At 47.1% G+C, this 15,357-nt stretch overlaps 1 protein-coding gene and 1 long non-coding RNA gene across 5 annotated transcripts in view; one reads left to right on the forward strand and one right to left on the reverse strand.

Annotated features, from left to right (window-relative positions):
• Positions 1–1,804, reverse strand: part of KDSR (3-ketodihydrosphingosine reductase) — a 39,569-nt gene extending 37,765 nt beyond the window's left edge. For 2 of the 3 annotated variants that reach the window (XM_027069128.2, XM_053205816.1), the window contains exon 1: positions 1,570–1,804. In XM_027069128.2, the coding sequence (XP_026924929.1) occupies positions 1,570–1,677 (108 nt within the window). In that variant the 5' untranslated portion in view covers positions 1,678–1,804. The remainder of the gene's footprint in view (positions 1–1,569) is intronic. The other variant, XM_027069129.2, reaches the window with a different exon arrangement.
• LOC106985036 (uncharacterized) lies at positions 541–13,800 on the forward strand. Of its 2 annotated transcripts, none has more exons than XR_008291563.1 (3): positions 541–1,043; positions 4,808–4,928; positions 5,245–13,800. It is a non-coding gene; the product is annotated as an uncharacterized LOC106985036 (long non-coding RNA). The 2 variants fall into 2 exon arrangements; XR_008291562.1 differs by lacking the exon at positions 541–1,043 and adding an exon at positions 3,635–4,456.
• Positions 13,801–15,357: the final 1,557 nt, after the last annotated feature.

The following is a 15,357-nucleotide window of genomic DNA, read 5'->3' on the forward strand; positions in this document are numbered from 1 at the left end:
TGCTTTCCCTCATCTTGTGACATTAGAAAAGAAGACAGATGGTGACATCATGTGAATTATTCATGTCGTCCTCACATTATTTATTGTGGCATATCAAAACAGGATGGCGAAAATAAGAAATTCTTCTTCGTTTACCCCAACGGACTCGTTACCTCACTAATGGCCTGCAGCGCCATGAGGCTAGAAGGACTAGAGTCAAGGTCAAGTGAAACTCCCTTAGAAATACTGAATCACACTGTTCATGCTTGCTTTTGGCTTTACCTTTTTTCCAAGTTACGCTCTGCAAACATACGCTCTAAAAGATTCCAACTTTTAAAGCCATGCTTCTGAGGCAGAAGTTCTCTTGTGGATCTGACACTTTCAGAATCTGGCATAAGTGTAAAGTTTTCCTTCTCTCTTCTTTTTAAACGAACGTACACTAACCTCATCTGTCTTCTACATCAGGAAGAGCAGGAGTTGGAAATTCACTGGTAGTTTCGCAAAGGACAATCTAAAGAAAAATACGTTTTCTAATTCACAGATGCTTGTCCAGATTTAAAGCACATTAAAATGAAAGGCCATCCCATCCTAGGACAGCTCAGTGGGGAGGCTCCATCTCAGCGGACACACGCATGTGTCACCTCGGGCACCAGAAGGATTTGTGCGGCCAGCTTAGTAACTAACGCTCCTTATTCAATAACCTGCCACCTCGGTGCGGTGAGATCAAAATACGAAAACGGAAGAGAAAGCCACGGCAAGCGGCCAAGTGCTGGGCGCAGGTGAGGAAGGCTCCCACACCCGCAGAAAAGGGATCTCTGAAGCCACGAGCTTCCGGTAAGAAACAAACCAAACCCATGCACAGTCCCTTAATTCCTAGAGCACCGGCAGGTCGGTTAGCTCATCCCTCGGGCTCTGAAATGAAGGCAGAGGACTGCACTGAAACGGCGATCAGCCGACCCCGGGCTGAGCTCCGAGAGCCAGGCGGTGCAGACACGACAGAAGCGTCCCAACACCGCCCAGCTAGGACTGCCAGCCTACTGGGTTCGGAGCGGTTTTCCCCCCAGGTGAGTCACTTCCTGGATTCCTCCGGCAACTGCTCTTTCTGTCACGGGCACAGGCCGTCTTCCCGGTCCGAGCTGCCCCGGCGGGTCCCGGCGGCCGGGACCCCTTCCCCGCCGCCCGCCTCCCCGCGACCCGGCCGGGACCGCGCGCCTCGCCCCGCGCGGCCGCCGACCGCGGTGTCCTTGGCAAAGTTTCTCAGCCTCTCTGTTCCTCAGTTGACTCATCGGGAAAACCGAGGACAAAAATATCCACAACCCACGGATGCCCCGGGGATTAACGAGCGGCCCCCGAGCCCCCGGCACCCCGCCCTCCGGCCCCGCAAGGGCCAGATGCGGCGGAGGGCGGGTCCTCGCGCCCCCCCCCCCCCCCCGGCAGGGACCCGGCCGGGCCGCGCGGCGGCAGGTGGCCCTCCGCGGAGAAAGGGACGCGGGCGGCCGGGCCTCGGGCACGGGCCGGCGCGCCAGGGGGCGGGCTCGGGGCGGCCGAGCGGGCCGGGCGGCGGCGGCGCAGCAACAGGAGGCCACTCACCACCACATGCGCCCCGGGCAGGGCGAGGGGCTTGGGGCTGATGAGCGGAGACACCATGTAGAGCAGCAGCACGAACGCCACGAGGAAGGCGGCCGCCAGCAGCAGCATCGCTCGGCGGGGCCGGGCCGGGCCGGGCCGGGCGGGCGGGCGCGCGGGGCTCGGCGGCGCGGCGATCACGCGCGGCCGCGCGCAGCGAGAGCCGCTGTTTGGGTTCGCGGCCGGCGCGGGGCGGGGCGGCGGCCGGAGGGGAAGAGGCGGAGCCGGCAGAGGGCGCGACCGCGGCGGGGCGGCGCTTCCCGGAGGCGGGGGGCCGGGGCCTGTCCCCGAGGGTCGGACGCGGCCCGCGACCTCCCGGGGGAGGGGCTGGCCCCGAGCGCGCGGCTGAGGGCCCTGGCGGCGCCACCTGCGAGCGCCTCCCGAAGGGCCGGGTGACGCTCCGGGGCGGGGGCGGGGTGCGTCTTAGGACCGCGGAGGCCGGTTTCCAGGCCTCCCAGAGCCGCGCCGGGGCTGGGGGGGGGGGGGGAGGGGGGGGGCGGTGGGAGCCGCTCGGGGCCGGGTTCCGCCCTCGCGCGGGGAGGCCGCGGGAGGCGCGAGGGCGACGCGATCCCGGGCGCCCGGAACGCCCGCGCGGGGATCGGCAGCCCCTGTCGCAGCGTGGGAGCCCCGGGAGCCAGCTGACATCCCGGCCCCATGTCAAGCTTTCTCGGCGTGCTCCGAACTTGGTCGCAGCCCACCGTCGCGTTTCACTGGACCGGGAAAGCTTTACCGCGGAGTTTAACGCACCACTCAGGTCGCATTTCCTTTCCCAAGGCTGGGTTCCAAAACAAAACAAAACAAAAACAGCTTTATGGAGGTCTAATTCACAACCCATACGATTCACCGATTTAAAGTGCATAGTAAGTGGGTTTTAGTATAGTCACCGACCTGTGCAACCACCACCAGGATCAATTTTAGGACATTTGGTTACACAAAATCGCTTGTACCCATCAAGAGCCACGCCGGGTTCCTCCCAACCCGCGCCCAGCCGTTGGCTCTCACCCATCTTTCTGTCTCTATAGATCTGCCTAACCTGGATATTTCATATAAATGGAATTCTATGATATGCAGCCTTTTCTGTCGGGCTTATTTCACTTTACGTTTTCGACGTTCATCCATGTTATACATGTATCGGTACTTCATTCTTTCTATCACCAACTTGTATTCCATTGAATAAATATACCATTTTTCATTTATCCCATCATCAACTGATGGACATATGGGTTGTTTCCATTTGGGGGCTATTATGAATAATACTGCGGTGAACATTCGGGTGCAAGATTTTGTGTGGATATATGCTTTCATTTCTCCTGGGTATATACCCAGGAGTAGAATTGCTGGATCATGTTTAACCTGAACTGCCAGATGTTTTCCAAAGCAGCCACACCATTTTATATTCCCACCAACAATATACGAGGGTTCCAATTTCTCCATATCCTCACCAACACTTGTTATCATCTATCTTTTTAACGATAGCCTTTCTAGTGGGTGTGATATTTCATCGTGGTTTTGATTTGCATAAGGTATATGTTTTTGTTTGCTTGCTTGCTTTTCCTTTCTGTTGTTGTTTTTAGAAATACGAAGGACGGGCGCCTGTGAGGCTCAGTCGGTTAAGCCTCCAACTCTTCATCTCGGCTCAGATCGTGATCTCACGGATTGTGGGATCAAGCCCCAAGTCTGGCTCTGTGCTGACAGTGTGAAGCCTGCTTGGGGTTCTCTCTCTCTCTTCTCTCTTTCCCTACCTAACCCCTCTCTCTCCCTCTCTCAAAATAAACAAACATTAAAAAAAGAAAGAAGGAGCTCAGGGGCAAAGGAACTGATCTTACTTTTTCTTCTTAATTGTGTTGTCCCAAGTTAGGCAAATTGCAAGGTTTGAGGGCACAGGCCTCAGGACTTCTGACCCCAATTACAAATTTGGGGGTTCCCCCCAAATATAAACAAATTAAAAATAAAAAAACAGGGGCACCTGCATGGCTCAGTCAGTTGAGCATCTGACTCTTGGGGAGTCTCTCTCTCTCTCTCTCTCTCTCTCTCTCTCTCTCTCTCTCTCTCTCCCTCTCTCTCTGCCCCTCCATGGTTTGCTCTCTCTCTTTCTCTCTCTTTCTCAGAAAATAAACAAATAAACATTAAACAAACAAAACTGGGGGCTCCCAAACCACCTTCACTTTTGATAATTCTCTGGAAGGCCTCCCAGAACTCACAGAGGCACTCCCGGTGGCTGTGGTTCCTGATGAAGCCAGCTAAGGGAAGAAGTGCAGAGGGCAAAGTGTGGGGGCCTCCACACGCAAAGCTGCTGTCGCCTCCCATGCAGTCAGGGCGTGTGACACACCCAGCCTGGGTGTGTGAGGATTGCCAACCAGGGAAGCTTGTCTGCTGTTCAGTGTTTATTGGAGCTTCCAGTATGTAGGCGTGACTGATTGCTTGATTGCCCTTGTGGCTGAAGTCAGTCTTCAGGTCAACTTGACGATGCATGATGGGATCTCCCGGCTACATCACCTGGATGGGTCTTTCTGGCACGACCAGCCTCCACCTTAGAGTACAGATTGGCCTGCCCTCGTCTAAACAAAGACGCTTTTATCAGGTGCGGCATAGATTACCTCCCAGAAGGCAAAGACAAAGGCCAGACGTCCTCTTCAGGCAAGCCCAAATTCTTTACTGCACCACCTGGCCTTTATCCAAAGCTCTCCTGCAGCAAAGTAAACATATGCCCTAACGTTTGGAGGTGGCAGCGTGGAGTAGGAGGCTCTTAACTCAGTTTTCAGACTATCAATATCGGCGGTGCAATCTTCCCGGTGACATGGTACCAACGTTACACCACATCACAGTGTGAGGAATGGACGTAACCTGAAGGGTAAGAGTCACAAGACGGTGGCGTATTACTGAAATTCCACTCAATCATCGACAACTGGCCCAACTCGTCATCATGTCATACGACCACAATGGGTCCCAAAGCATTCCCACTCAGGTTTGCAGGTTTCCATTCAACTCATCAGTTTCTAGAAACAGGAGAGGTCTCTACCCCCAGAGACGTCTCCTGAGTGCTCTTAGGAGACCGTCTCGTCTCTTGCTCCGAGCTCCCACCCCCACCCCGCAAGGTGTTAATGTAATACTGGATTTTTCTTGTGGCATAGCCTATTTATTTGTTCTTTTGCCCTTAGCTACTATTTCTCCTTCTCTCTATTTGTGATTTATTTTTATTCAGACTATCTCCTGTTGGAAGAAACGCGCGCGAAGTTCAGCCTTGTGATACGCTGTTCCAGATTGCCTGCACTGACACTACTTGAGGAAATGCACCCCCCTCAGTCCATTCCCCTTCATACAAGGTAAGGTGAACAGAGCTGCATAACTTGTGGGCTTTCTCGACCACCAGGCGGCACGGCTCCATTTGCTATCAATTCCAATTTTGCCAGATGGAGTGAAAGCGTAATCCACCCCATCGATGTCTTGGGAATTCTAGTGTAATGGTTTAAAAATATAGTCATAGTTTCTTGCTTAGGGACCATCCTTGGTTCTAGCACTTGCAGTTGAAGCCCTGGTCCTTGGGACCACTGCATCAGGAAGAAAAATAAGAAAGTTGAGGCAATGTGGAGGAAAAAAAAAGCAAAAACTATACTCATACTGTCTTCTCTCCATGGGAAGAGCTACACAGTCATACTAGCGTTCTCCCTCACCTCTTCTCCAGACCCCCCAGAAAAGCAGAGAAATCTACTGAGTAAGCAACACCCTCATGAAGATACGTAAGTCAGCCCTTCATGCCTTATCTCTCCCTCCCCCATTTTATTTTTTCTCCGTCCCCCGTTTTAGACAACCAATGTTCCAATTGCCTGTTCCAATTCTCGGTTATACCTTTACTCAAGATATGCAACCTGACTCGTCCATTTGATGTGATATCTGTTCATTGTTGGACACTCTGGGCTATGAAGTGTGTTCTTCGGTCTGAAGAAATGGGACTTGGTGGTCCAAACTGGTGTAATAGCTTCTGGTCCAGTCTTTTTATAGTATGTTGAACATTTGCATCTACCTCTAGGCATGGAAAACCCGCTCCAGAGTGTGTCTATTCCTCCCAAAACCCATTTGTAACCTTCCAGGGCTCCCAGCATCAGTCCAGCCGCCAGCTCTGCATCGGGCCTTTCCCCCAGGGAATCTGCCCCACAGCCATCTGTAGCCTCCATCATTTTTGCTGGCCCACAACAAAGTTCTTCTTGGCATTTTGTGCTCCAGAGGGTTTGAGAGGGCGATGTCTAGATTTGTCCCATCTCTGCACTGCTGAACCCCCCATATCCACTCATTCCGTGGGCCCAGGGGGCTACCTCAAGTGAGCACACCAGGGTATCCACTTGCTGGTTCCAGTCCCCTCCCAGTCCTACAAGGAGGTTCTTCTGATGGACAGTGACATGCCCCACTTTAATGTACCCCTGAATGCCCATAGTCATTTCCACAGGGCAGTGCCCCCCAACAGGCATCCCTTTAATAGGCAAATTTTCCATTGTTCTTCTACTTAACCACATGGTCAAGACATTAGCTGTTGCCCATGAGTTGGTTCAAAACCCTAACATAGAGGGGCTCCTGGGTGGCTCAGTCGGTTGAGGGTCCGACTTCGGCCCAGGTCATGATCTCGCTGTTTGTGAGTTCCAGCCCCGCGTCAGGCTCTGTGCTGACAGCTGGGAGCCTGGAGCCTGCTTCGGATTCTGTGCCTCCCTGTCTCTCTGCTCCTCCCCTGTTCATGCTCTGTCTGTCTCTCTCTCTCAAAAATAAACATAAAAAAAAAAAAAAAAAACCCTAACATAGGGATCACATCATGGAATTCAGCCACTGAACTCATTTGTTTTTATCTTCATTTGGCAGCCTTCCAAACACCATGCTATCCATTCACCTTGAAACTGACATCTGTAAACCAAGCAGCTCTTTTTTGGTTAATAGACAGCACTGCCCAAGCGGCTATAGGGCCAGCAATTTCTCGCATGATTCCTGAGTCGGCCTTAGGGGAAATAATTCTAGCTGCTTATGAACATATGTGTATCCCCTTGCATACCCTGGTTCCACGTTCCTGCAAAACCAGCCCCGTTTTTCCATGGCACTCTTCTGGGCATTGCCTTCTCCATTAGAGTGTTTCTCCAAGGTCACCTAAGACATTATGTGTATTTCAGGTTTCAAGATTGTTTTATGTTCTTCAGTCACCGGGGCCATTAGCAAGGTAGTCCAATACCAAAGGTAGTAATTGCCTCTGAAATGGAAATCTTCTGTCCAGACTCTCGGCAGTCATTAAGAGGTGGTGCTCACAGCCTCTTGCTGTGAGCCCCAGTCTGGGTAAGGATTCCAAGACTGCTTCCAAGTGGTTGGAGGGGTAAGATCTTAGGAAGATTTCCAGATGTGGAATACGCACCCTGCAAAATCCAAATAAACCAGGTCTTGTAACATGTTTTGTCTAGCAGGTATCCCATACTGTTTAAAATCAACAACCTGTGTGGGCTTGGGCAAGGTTCTTGGTTCCCAGTTAGGATGCTCAGCCAACATTGCGTGAAAGGACAGGTTTACCTGCCCTCTGTTTTATAGCACTAGGTAGAGGAAACTTTCCCCAGTCAGACACAAAATCCATCCCTCTAGTACTTTCACATAAAGGAGATGTAAGCACTTTACAGAGTCTGTTCAAACATTCTCTCTAGAGAGAGACAAACAGTGCACAAGAAGGGGAGAGGAGAGAGACGGAGACAGAATCCGAAGCAGGCTCCAAGCTCTGAGCTGTCAGCACAGAGCTCCACGTGGGGCTCGAACTCACGAGCCATGACTCACAAGCCATGAAATCCTGACCGGAGCCAAAGTCGGACACTTAAGGGTGAGCCACCTGGGCGCTCCAAAGAAAACACTGGATTTTAAGAAGAATGAAGACGTTGGTCAGTCAGGCAAAAAAAAAAAAAAAATCAGGTCATTAATTTATAAAAGAAATCAAGCTAGTTTCAAATTTCTCCATGGTAACATTCATCATGAGGGAACAATGACATCTGTAAGATCCTCAAGGAAAGAATGTTGAGCCAAGGTTTTGTAGCGAGCTAATCTGTATTTCACCCATTGAACGTGTAATAATTAAGGAAATGTTTTTCCTATGAGTGTTCCTTGAGGAAAGTGTTAAGGCAATGAGCCCACTCGGGCTGCTCTAAAACAATACCACAGACTGGGTGGCTTACAAACAGCAGAGATTTATTTCTTACAGTTCTGGAGGCTGGGAAGTCCAAAATCAAGGTGCTGGCAGATGTGGTGTTTGGTAAGGGCTCACTTCCTAGTTCATACTGTCCTCACATGGTGGAAGGGGAAGGGAGCTCTCTGGGTCTCTTTTAGAAGAGCACTAATCCCATTCGTGAGACCAAAATCACCTCTCAAAGGCCCACCTCCAAATGCCATCCTGTTGGGCATTAGGATTTAACATAAGAATTTCGGGGAACACAAATATTCAATACGTAGCCAGCCAGAAAGATGACTGGAAAAATATAGCACTGCCTTTGGAGACTTTGAGAAATGGATATATTTAACAGTAGAACAAAGACTAAAACAAACGTCGGGGCTAGAATGCTTTGTAATTGATATATACCTTAACAGTGTGAAATAATAATAAAAGATATGCATTTTAGAAGGGGAAGGAGGAAAACGTGGAAGGTAGGCGTGACTTTATAAATTACATCATTTGTAACTGAAATCCAAAGGTATCATTTCAATCTGACACATCAAGTAATAGAAGTGTAGACATTTAGGGGCACCTGGGTGGCCCAGTCGGTTGAGTGTCTGACCTGGCTTCCGCTTAGGTCATGATCTCACAATTTCGAGCCCCATGTTGGGCTCTGTGCTGACAGTTGTGAGCCTGCTTGGGATTCTCCCTCTCCCTCTCTCCCTGCCCCACTCGCGCGGTCTCTGAATCTCTCAAAATAAATAAATAAACTTAAAAGAGCAGTATAAACATTTAACGCCATCAAGGTAAACATGAAGAATTATTGACTCAAATCAGGTGAGTGGGGAAGAAAGAGGAAGTATGTACATTTTATCATTGTTTATGGTAAAGGACTAAGATATTATCAAAGGAAGTAGAGGGATATGGGGCCAAATGAGGTGTAATTACAGAGGCAAACAAAACAGTACAAACTTTCCTAATGACAGACCTGAAAAAAGGAAGAGGGAAAATAACACTCTTGAGTGATGACACGATTGCGTTCTTTTCTGCTTCCACCGCCCTTGCTGCTTCTGGGGCCCCGGGGTATTCTGGGGCATTCTGTGTTAGGCAGGGCTGGCTGGCACCTACCGGGTGGCCCTGCCCTTTCCACTCTCAGCTGAGATCAGGGCTTTCAGTGCTTCTCAAACAGTGTGGAATGTCCCGTTTCCTTTCATCGTTCCTTTCTGCGGCAAACCAATCAGAAAAATGGAAGGAGAACTAATGAAAACAAACACACGCAAAATACAAGCTTTAATGATTTGCTATTAGAGTCAACAGGCTTAAAAACAGTAAATATAAGCTGAACAAACATAATTTCGAGAAAAAGAATGACGAAACTGCTAGGTTCTTTGTTAAAAGTATGCATAAAAGTGATTCATGTAGAGGATTATTTTTTGTAGTGAGCTAGATTTTCCAAAGATGGCTGCCACAACATCTCCAATCCAGTATGTTCTTTTCTAATGTGACACTTATTCCATTGAGTGGTGGGGTCTATAGCCCCTCCCCTTGAGCCTGGGTTGGCCTTTGGACTGCTTTGACCCATCAACTGTGGCAGAAATGACACTGGAGGACTTAGGAAAGCAGGCTCCAAAAGCCCAGGTAGCTCCTCCCTGGTTTTCTTGGGACATGAAACCCGACAACTGATCCATGAAGCTCTGAGTAAGCTCAAGAAGTCTGTGGCGATGTCCTTGTAGAGAACATAGTCCCGGTTGAGTTCCCACCCAATCGCTAACACAGACTTGCCAGCCAAGTGAGTGAGTCATTTCAAAAGTTCACCCTCCATCCCCCAGTGATGCCTCATGGAGCAGAGATGAGCCATCCATGCTGAGCCCTGCCCGGATTGTAGATTTTGACTTTTTTTTTTTTTTTTTTTTGGCCAGTTCTTGCCCCCCAAACTCCTCTTGTTGGCTTCTGGAGAACTCTACTTCTAACAACAAATGTCACCCAACCCTTATTCTGACAACTTTCCTTCTTACCTATTTTAAATGCTTATTTATTTATTTTGAGGGTGGGGACAGCACAGGGGGGAAAGAGAGAGAGAGAGAGAGAGAGAGAGAGAGAGAGAGAGATTCCCAAGCAGGCTCGTGCTGGGCCCAATCCCACAACCTTGAGATCATGACCTGAGCTGAAATCAGGAGTCAGACTCTCAACCGACTAAGCTACCCAGGTGCCCCTTAGGTATTATAAAATGTAATTTGTACTTTCCTCAAATTCTAGCGTTTGAATTATACAAAAAGTAACATAAACCTGGTTAGAATTTAGACCCAACTCCAAAAATCTTACTTTTGGTATGAGTCATTTAGGAAATTCCAAATGCTGACTCTTTGTCATTACGGGTAGTACTAAATGGCCCTTTTCTGCACATCAGCAGGAGCTCTTTTCTCAAAATCTGTAGCATGAAATATGTGTGGCTATTAATCTGATAGGTTTAGCAAGGTAAAGCCCTACATCTGACATTAATTCTGGCAACTTCAACCGTACTTCCAGTCTCTGAACACGGCAGGACAAGATAAGGGTGAAGAAATGTGGGCACTTGACTCAGGCACAAAGTTTGATGGGATGCCAAAATAATCAGTAATCAAGATAAACAATGTTTTAAGACGATATTACAAAAACAACAAAATTAATGCAAAAAAATCCATGGTGAAAACATATCAAAATCGTAAAGATCATCTCGACATAACTGACCGAATGAGTCATAGAAGTCTGTAACGGGGTTACATTCCTACAGTCACCACCCCAAAGCAGGTTATCACCTCATTCTTGGTCTTTAAAAATTGTTGATTCCAACATTTTTTTCTGATTTGAAAAATTATAAATAGACTTCACATTTTCGTTCTTTAAAAAAATCTAGACAAAACCCAAATAATAAGTGTTGGTGATGATGTGGAGAAATTGGAGCCATCATGCATTGGCGGCAGGAATGCAAAATGGCGCAGCCACTGTGGTGGTTTCTCAAAAAGTTAAACACAGAATCACCATATGACCCAGCAACTCCACTCCTAGGTTTATACCCAAAAGAGACTCAAACAGATCCTTGAACACCCGTGACCTTAACAGCATTACTCACAATAGCCAAAGGTGGAAACAACTTAAAATGTTCATTAACAGATAAATGGATAAGCAAAATGTGGCATATACATACACACAATGGACTATTATTCAGATTGAAAAAATGAAGTTCCGATATGTGCCGCAACATGGATGAACCTTGAAGATACTATCTCAAGTGAAATAAGCCACATACAAAAGGACAAATACTGAATGAGTCCATTTATATGAGGTACTTAGAATAGGCCAATTTCACAGAGGAAGAAAGCAGAATAGTGGTCACCAGGGACTGGAGAGGGGGGTTGGGAAGTTATTATTTAATAGAGAGTTTCAGTTCAGGTTGATGAAAATTCTGGAAATGGAAAGTGGCGATGATTCTACAACACTGTGAATATACTTAATGCTACAGAATTGTACACTTAAAAATAGAAAAAAGTGGTGCATTTTATGTCATGTATCTTTTGCAGTAAAAATAACAAATGCTCACTTCATAAAGTTAAAAAAAATAAGAAAATAAAGAATACATTTTAAATTAGTTCTAATGCTAGTACTCAGAGAAGTAGCTGATTTGGCTCCAGACTTTTCTCACATCTTGGGATGACCTCACAATATGTGGCGACCTTATTAAGACGTTAATTTTTCCTCTCTGGATTTTCCCTTTCCTTGCATTGTGTAGACAGGCAAAAACATAATGGCTGGCCAAACATTTTCCTTTCTGCTGGCTCCCTCTAACAAATCCTAATCTGTCATGTCACCAAAGAGATTAAGCTAAAGACTTTGAGAGCAACCGGAAAAAAGAGAGATTTTGTCGGCCCCTGGAAGGACTGGGGACAGAATTTCTCACCTCACAAGGTCTGAAGGTTGGAGCCGCCCACACCCACCAGCGGCCAAACCTGGGATAGGATGACTCTGAGGTTTCCAGCCTCTGCAAAGATTCCTCTGCGTGGAAGGGAAGAGCTGAGGACGTCTGCGGACTTAAGCAATAAGAATGCCCGTACTAGACTTGGTGCACGAGAGATACATCTCCCGTCTGAGCACTGGGAGAGCCTCTTGGACCTTAATGCAACCCTTTGGCGAAGAGGCCTAATAAAGACTTCACAGTGGTTTCCCTGACAGCACAGCAGATTTGGATTTGGTTTAGTGGTGATGTAGAAGTATGGTCTTCTCTGCCTACTGGAATCTGTGGGCCGAGATGTAGACTTGGCATACGTTGAGTGCCCATACTTTCAACATCCCCGAAGTAATAGAAAAATGTCGGTGTTTCCTCTACTTTGTAATCAAACCTCTACCAGAAGGAATCCATGAGGACTGATGTTCTCTTTTAGTGGAAAGCGGTGTGTGTGTGTGTGTGTGTGTGTATTATCACCTTGGAGATGAGCGGCTGTTGATAGCAGCCCGCTGTTCTGACCGGCCAGTGCCATGCCGCAAACCACCCTGTTCACTCTCGTGTGGCCGCTAGCTGTTTCCTCTATTTTCAGTTTTAATGTTTTAATTGAATCATCTAGAGCTCTTTGGTGTGATGATACTTTTTCTTGTCATCACTTATTCTTTAATATGGAGCTTTCAAAGGTTTCTATAAAATTGTCAGTGGAATTATTTATGGCCTAAGACATCCTATGTTGCATTTAAGAATCCAAAAGCCTCGGGATGCCTGGGTGGCTCAGTCGGTCAAGCGTCTCTTGGTTTCAGCTTAGGTCATGATCTTGAGGCTTTGTGGGTTCGAGTCTCACATTGGGCTCTGTGCTGGCAGTGTGTGGGGCCTGCTTAGGATTCTCTCTCTCTCTCCCTCTCCCTCTCTCTCTCTCCTCTTTCTTCCCCTTCCCCACTTGCACTGTCTCTGTCTCTCTCGAGATAAATAAACTTAAAAAAATACAAAAGCATTTTGATATTACAACATTTTGTTTTGTTTAATGGCATCGACTTTTTGGAGACCAGGCCAGTTGTCTAGTAGATGCCCTACATTCTCTTTTGACTGGTTCTTCCTGATGTTATTTATTTCTCTCTCCCTCGAATTTCCTATAACCCAGCAGTTAGGTCTGTGGCTTGTTTAGATTCAGATTACACAGTTTTGGTAGGAACACTTCGTAACTGTATTTTGTATTGCATCCTCCCCAGCAGCACGTGCCGGTTTTTCCCCTATAAGGATACTCAACTTAATCTGCTTTCTTGGGTAGGGTGGTAACAACCATATCTCTCCATTGTAAAGATCATGTTGCCCTTTGCAATCGGCAGATAATCTGGGAGTGACATCATGCAATGTTAGTAAATTGTCACCAATAATGCCTCCAACTTCTGTTAGCGTATGCTGCTTCTCCTATCAAGAGGTAGAAATCTAGTTTTCATCCCTTGAATCTGGACTGGCATTATGTGGTGGAAGTGGTATTTCCTTATTTCTGGGCCCAAGCCTTAAAAGGCCCTGAAGCTTCTTTTTTTGTCCACTTGGATTCAAGCCATCAGATAAACTCAGGCTGGACAACTGAATGATGAGAGATCACATAGCGGAGAGAGGCCCAGCCAGCCCACCCGGAGGCACTAGAAATAGGAGTGAAGCCATCTTCAATTCCTCAGCCTGGTCAAACCACCCCAGCCAACACTATGTGGAACAGAGGCTCCACAGAGTTCTGCTGAATTTGCAGTCACGAGAAAAAATAAATGGTACTTTGATCCGGCATTGATTGATTTTGAGTGGCTTATTATTCAGGAAACAAATCCCATGTAAATATTCTGTTTCACGTGATAGTTTTAGGATCCATTGATGATAGTTGCCTGGGTCAATTATTTCATTGGGGCTGCCACAGGATAGTTTAAGTTTTGTTCTCCTCTCTACATTATTAGCTGGCATTCTTCTGCAGAGAGAGGGACGGTGGGAGAGAGAGAAACACACCAGCTTTCTCTCATTAACTAGGTATAAACTACTGTTTCTCCTAAAAATGAAGGGTGTTTAATCTTTTCCATTATTAGTTTCAGAATAAAAAGTTGAGGTAATATTCAACCCCCAAGGATGGCAAATAAGGTTCTTTGCCCCTCTTCTTTTCCAGTCTTCTTTAGATGTTTGTCCTCCATAGTTGTGCCCTCTGCATATCTGCCATTGAACTTAGAACATTGCAGTATAATTGATTCATTTGTTGATCTGTTTAACTGAACTTTATGTTCCTTGAGGGCAGGGACTTAGAAGCTAAGCCAAGTACATGTAAGTTCTAAGTGAAACTAGGTTTCTGTCATGCCGTTACTTATCTTACATAGATAATATCTGATAATTTTTTATTGGTGTAATTGCCTTGTCTTTTGGTGATTTTGATGTTTTTTCATTTTTTAATCAAAAGAATAACTGCATGTGGTTATAAAACAAATATAGTGGGCCAGTAATATAAATTAGTTCCTGGCCCTCAAACCCTCAACTCCACCAGAGATGATCATTCTCGATTTTTTAGCTTTGGTTTTTGTAATTTTTTTTTCAGAAAAATGGCCACGACTTCTTTCAACCCAGATGCCTTATTTACAATGTCACCTTGCTGTTTCTCCCAGTGACAGGTGGGATCTACATCCTCTCCCCTTGAAACTGGAGGGCTTTTGTGACTGTTTCAACCAGTAGAGTACGGCAGAGGTGACACTATGTGACTTCCAGGACCAACATTAAAGGGAATAGTTTCTGCTTCTCTGGAATACTTGATATTGTAGCCTTCGTTCTAACTGCCCTGAGGCCACCGTGCTGTGTGGAAGCCCAAACTAGCCCATGCACAGACGGCTTGGAGAGGCCCTGGGATTTCATGCACGTGTCCTACTGCCCCCAGATGTCTCAGCCCTCTGGTCTTTCAGCCCCAGCCAGTGTCTGACCACAACTGTACAATGGTTCCTAGCTAGACCTCAGGAGTTCCTGAGCCACAGAAATCAAGAGAGAAAGTAGTGCTTTAAGCCATGATGGTCAGGCTTCTTGGAGGCCAGACTTGGGAGGTTTTTGGTTATACTAATGAAGTAGCACCTTCACTTACTTTGGGTTTAAGGCCCCATCATCACTGAACTATTGCTTACGATCTCCGTGGCAAAGACCATTCCAATTATCAGGCTAGCTCTCCTGCATAATGAGCTAAGCCCACTTGGCTTGTAATGGTTAACTGCCACTACTTGGCTTCTGCAACCGAAGGATCGGATCGTTCCAGCTCTGATGACATCAAAAAGCCAGCAAAACACTTTGGAAAGCATCCTTTCACCCAGCAAAGGTTTGGTTAAGGGACTGGGTTATTGACCTTCTCTGGGAACAGTTGAGGCCTTGTGAATGGTTCTCACATGAGAAATCCACACCAGCATTTCTATCTCCTAAAGATGTTGGGTTCTTCCTTTTACATTACATATTAATGGAGTTCCAAGTGAGTCGATTGTTGAATTGTTTCTTCAAGCGGCCAAGCAAACAATTAAAACCACTCCCAGCAGCTCAAACCGAAACAGTAAATTCAGTCTGTGACTGAACTCACATCAATAGATTCGATCTGGAACTAGGTTCTCCTTTT

This window comes from Acinonyx jubatus, chromosome D3, assembly GCF_027475565.1.
Source record: "Acinonyx jubatus isolate Ajub_Pintada_27869175 chromosome D3, VMU_Ajub_asm_v1.0, whole genome shotgun sequence".
Classification (NCBI taxonomy): domain Eukaryota; kingdom Metazoa; phylum Chordata; class Mammalia; order Carnivora; family Felidae; genus Acinonyx; species Acinonyx jubatus.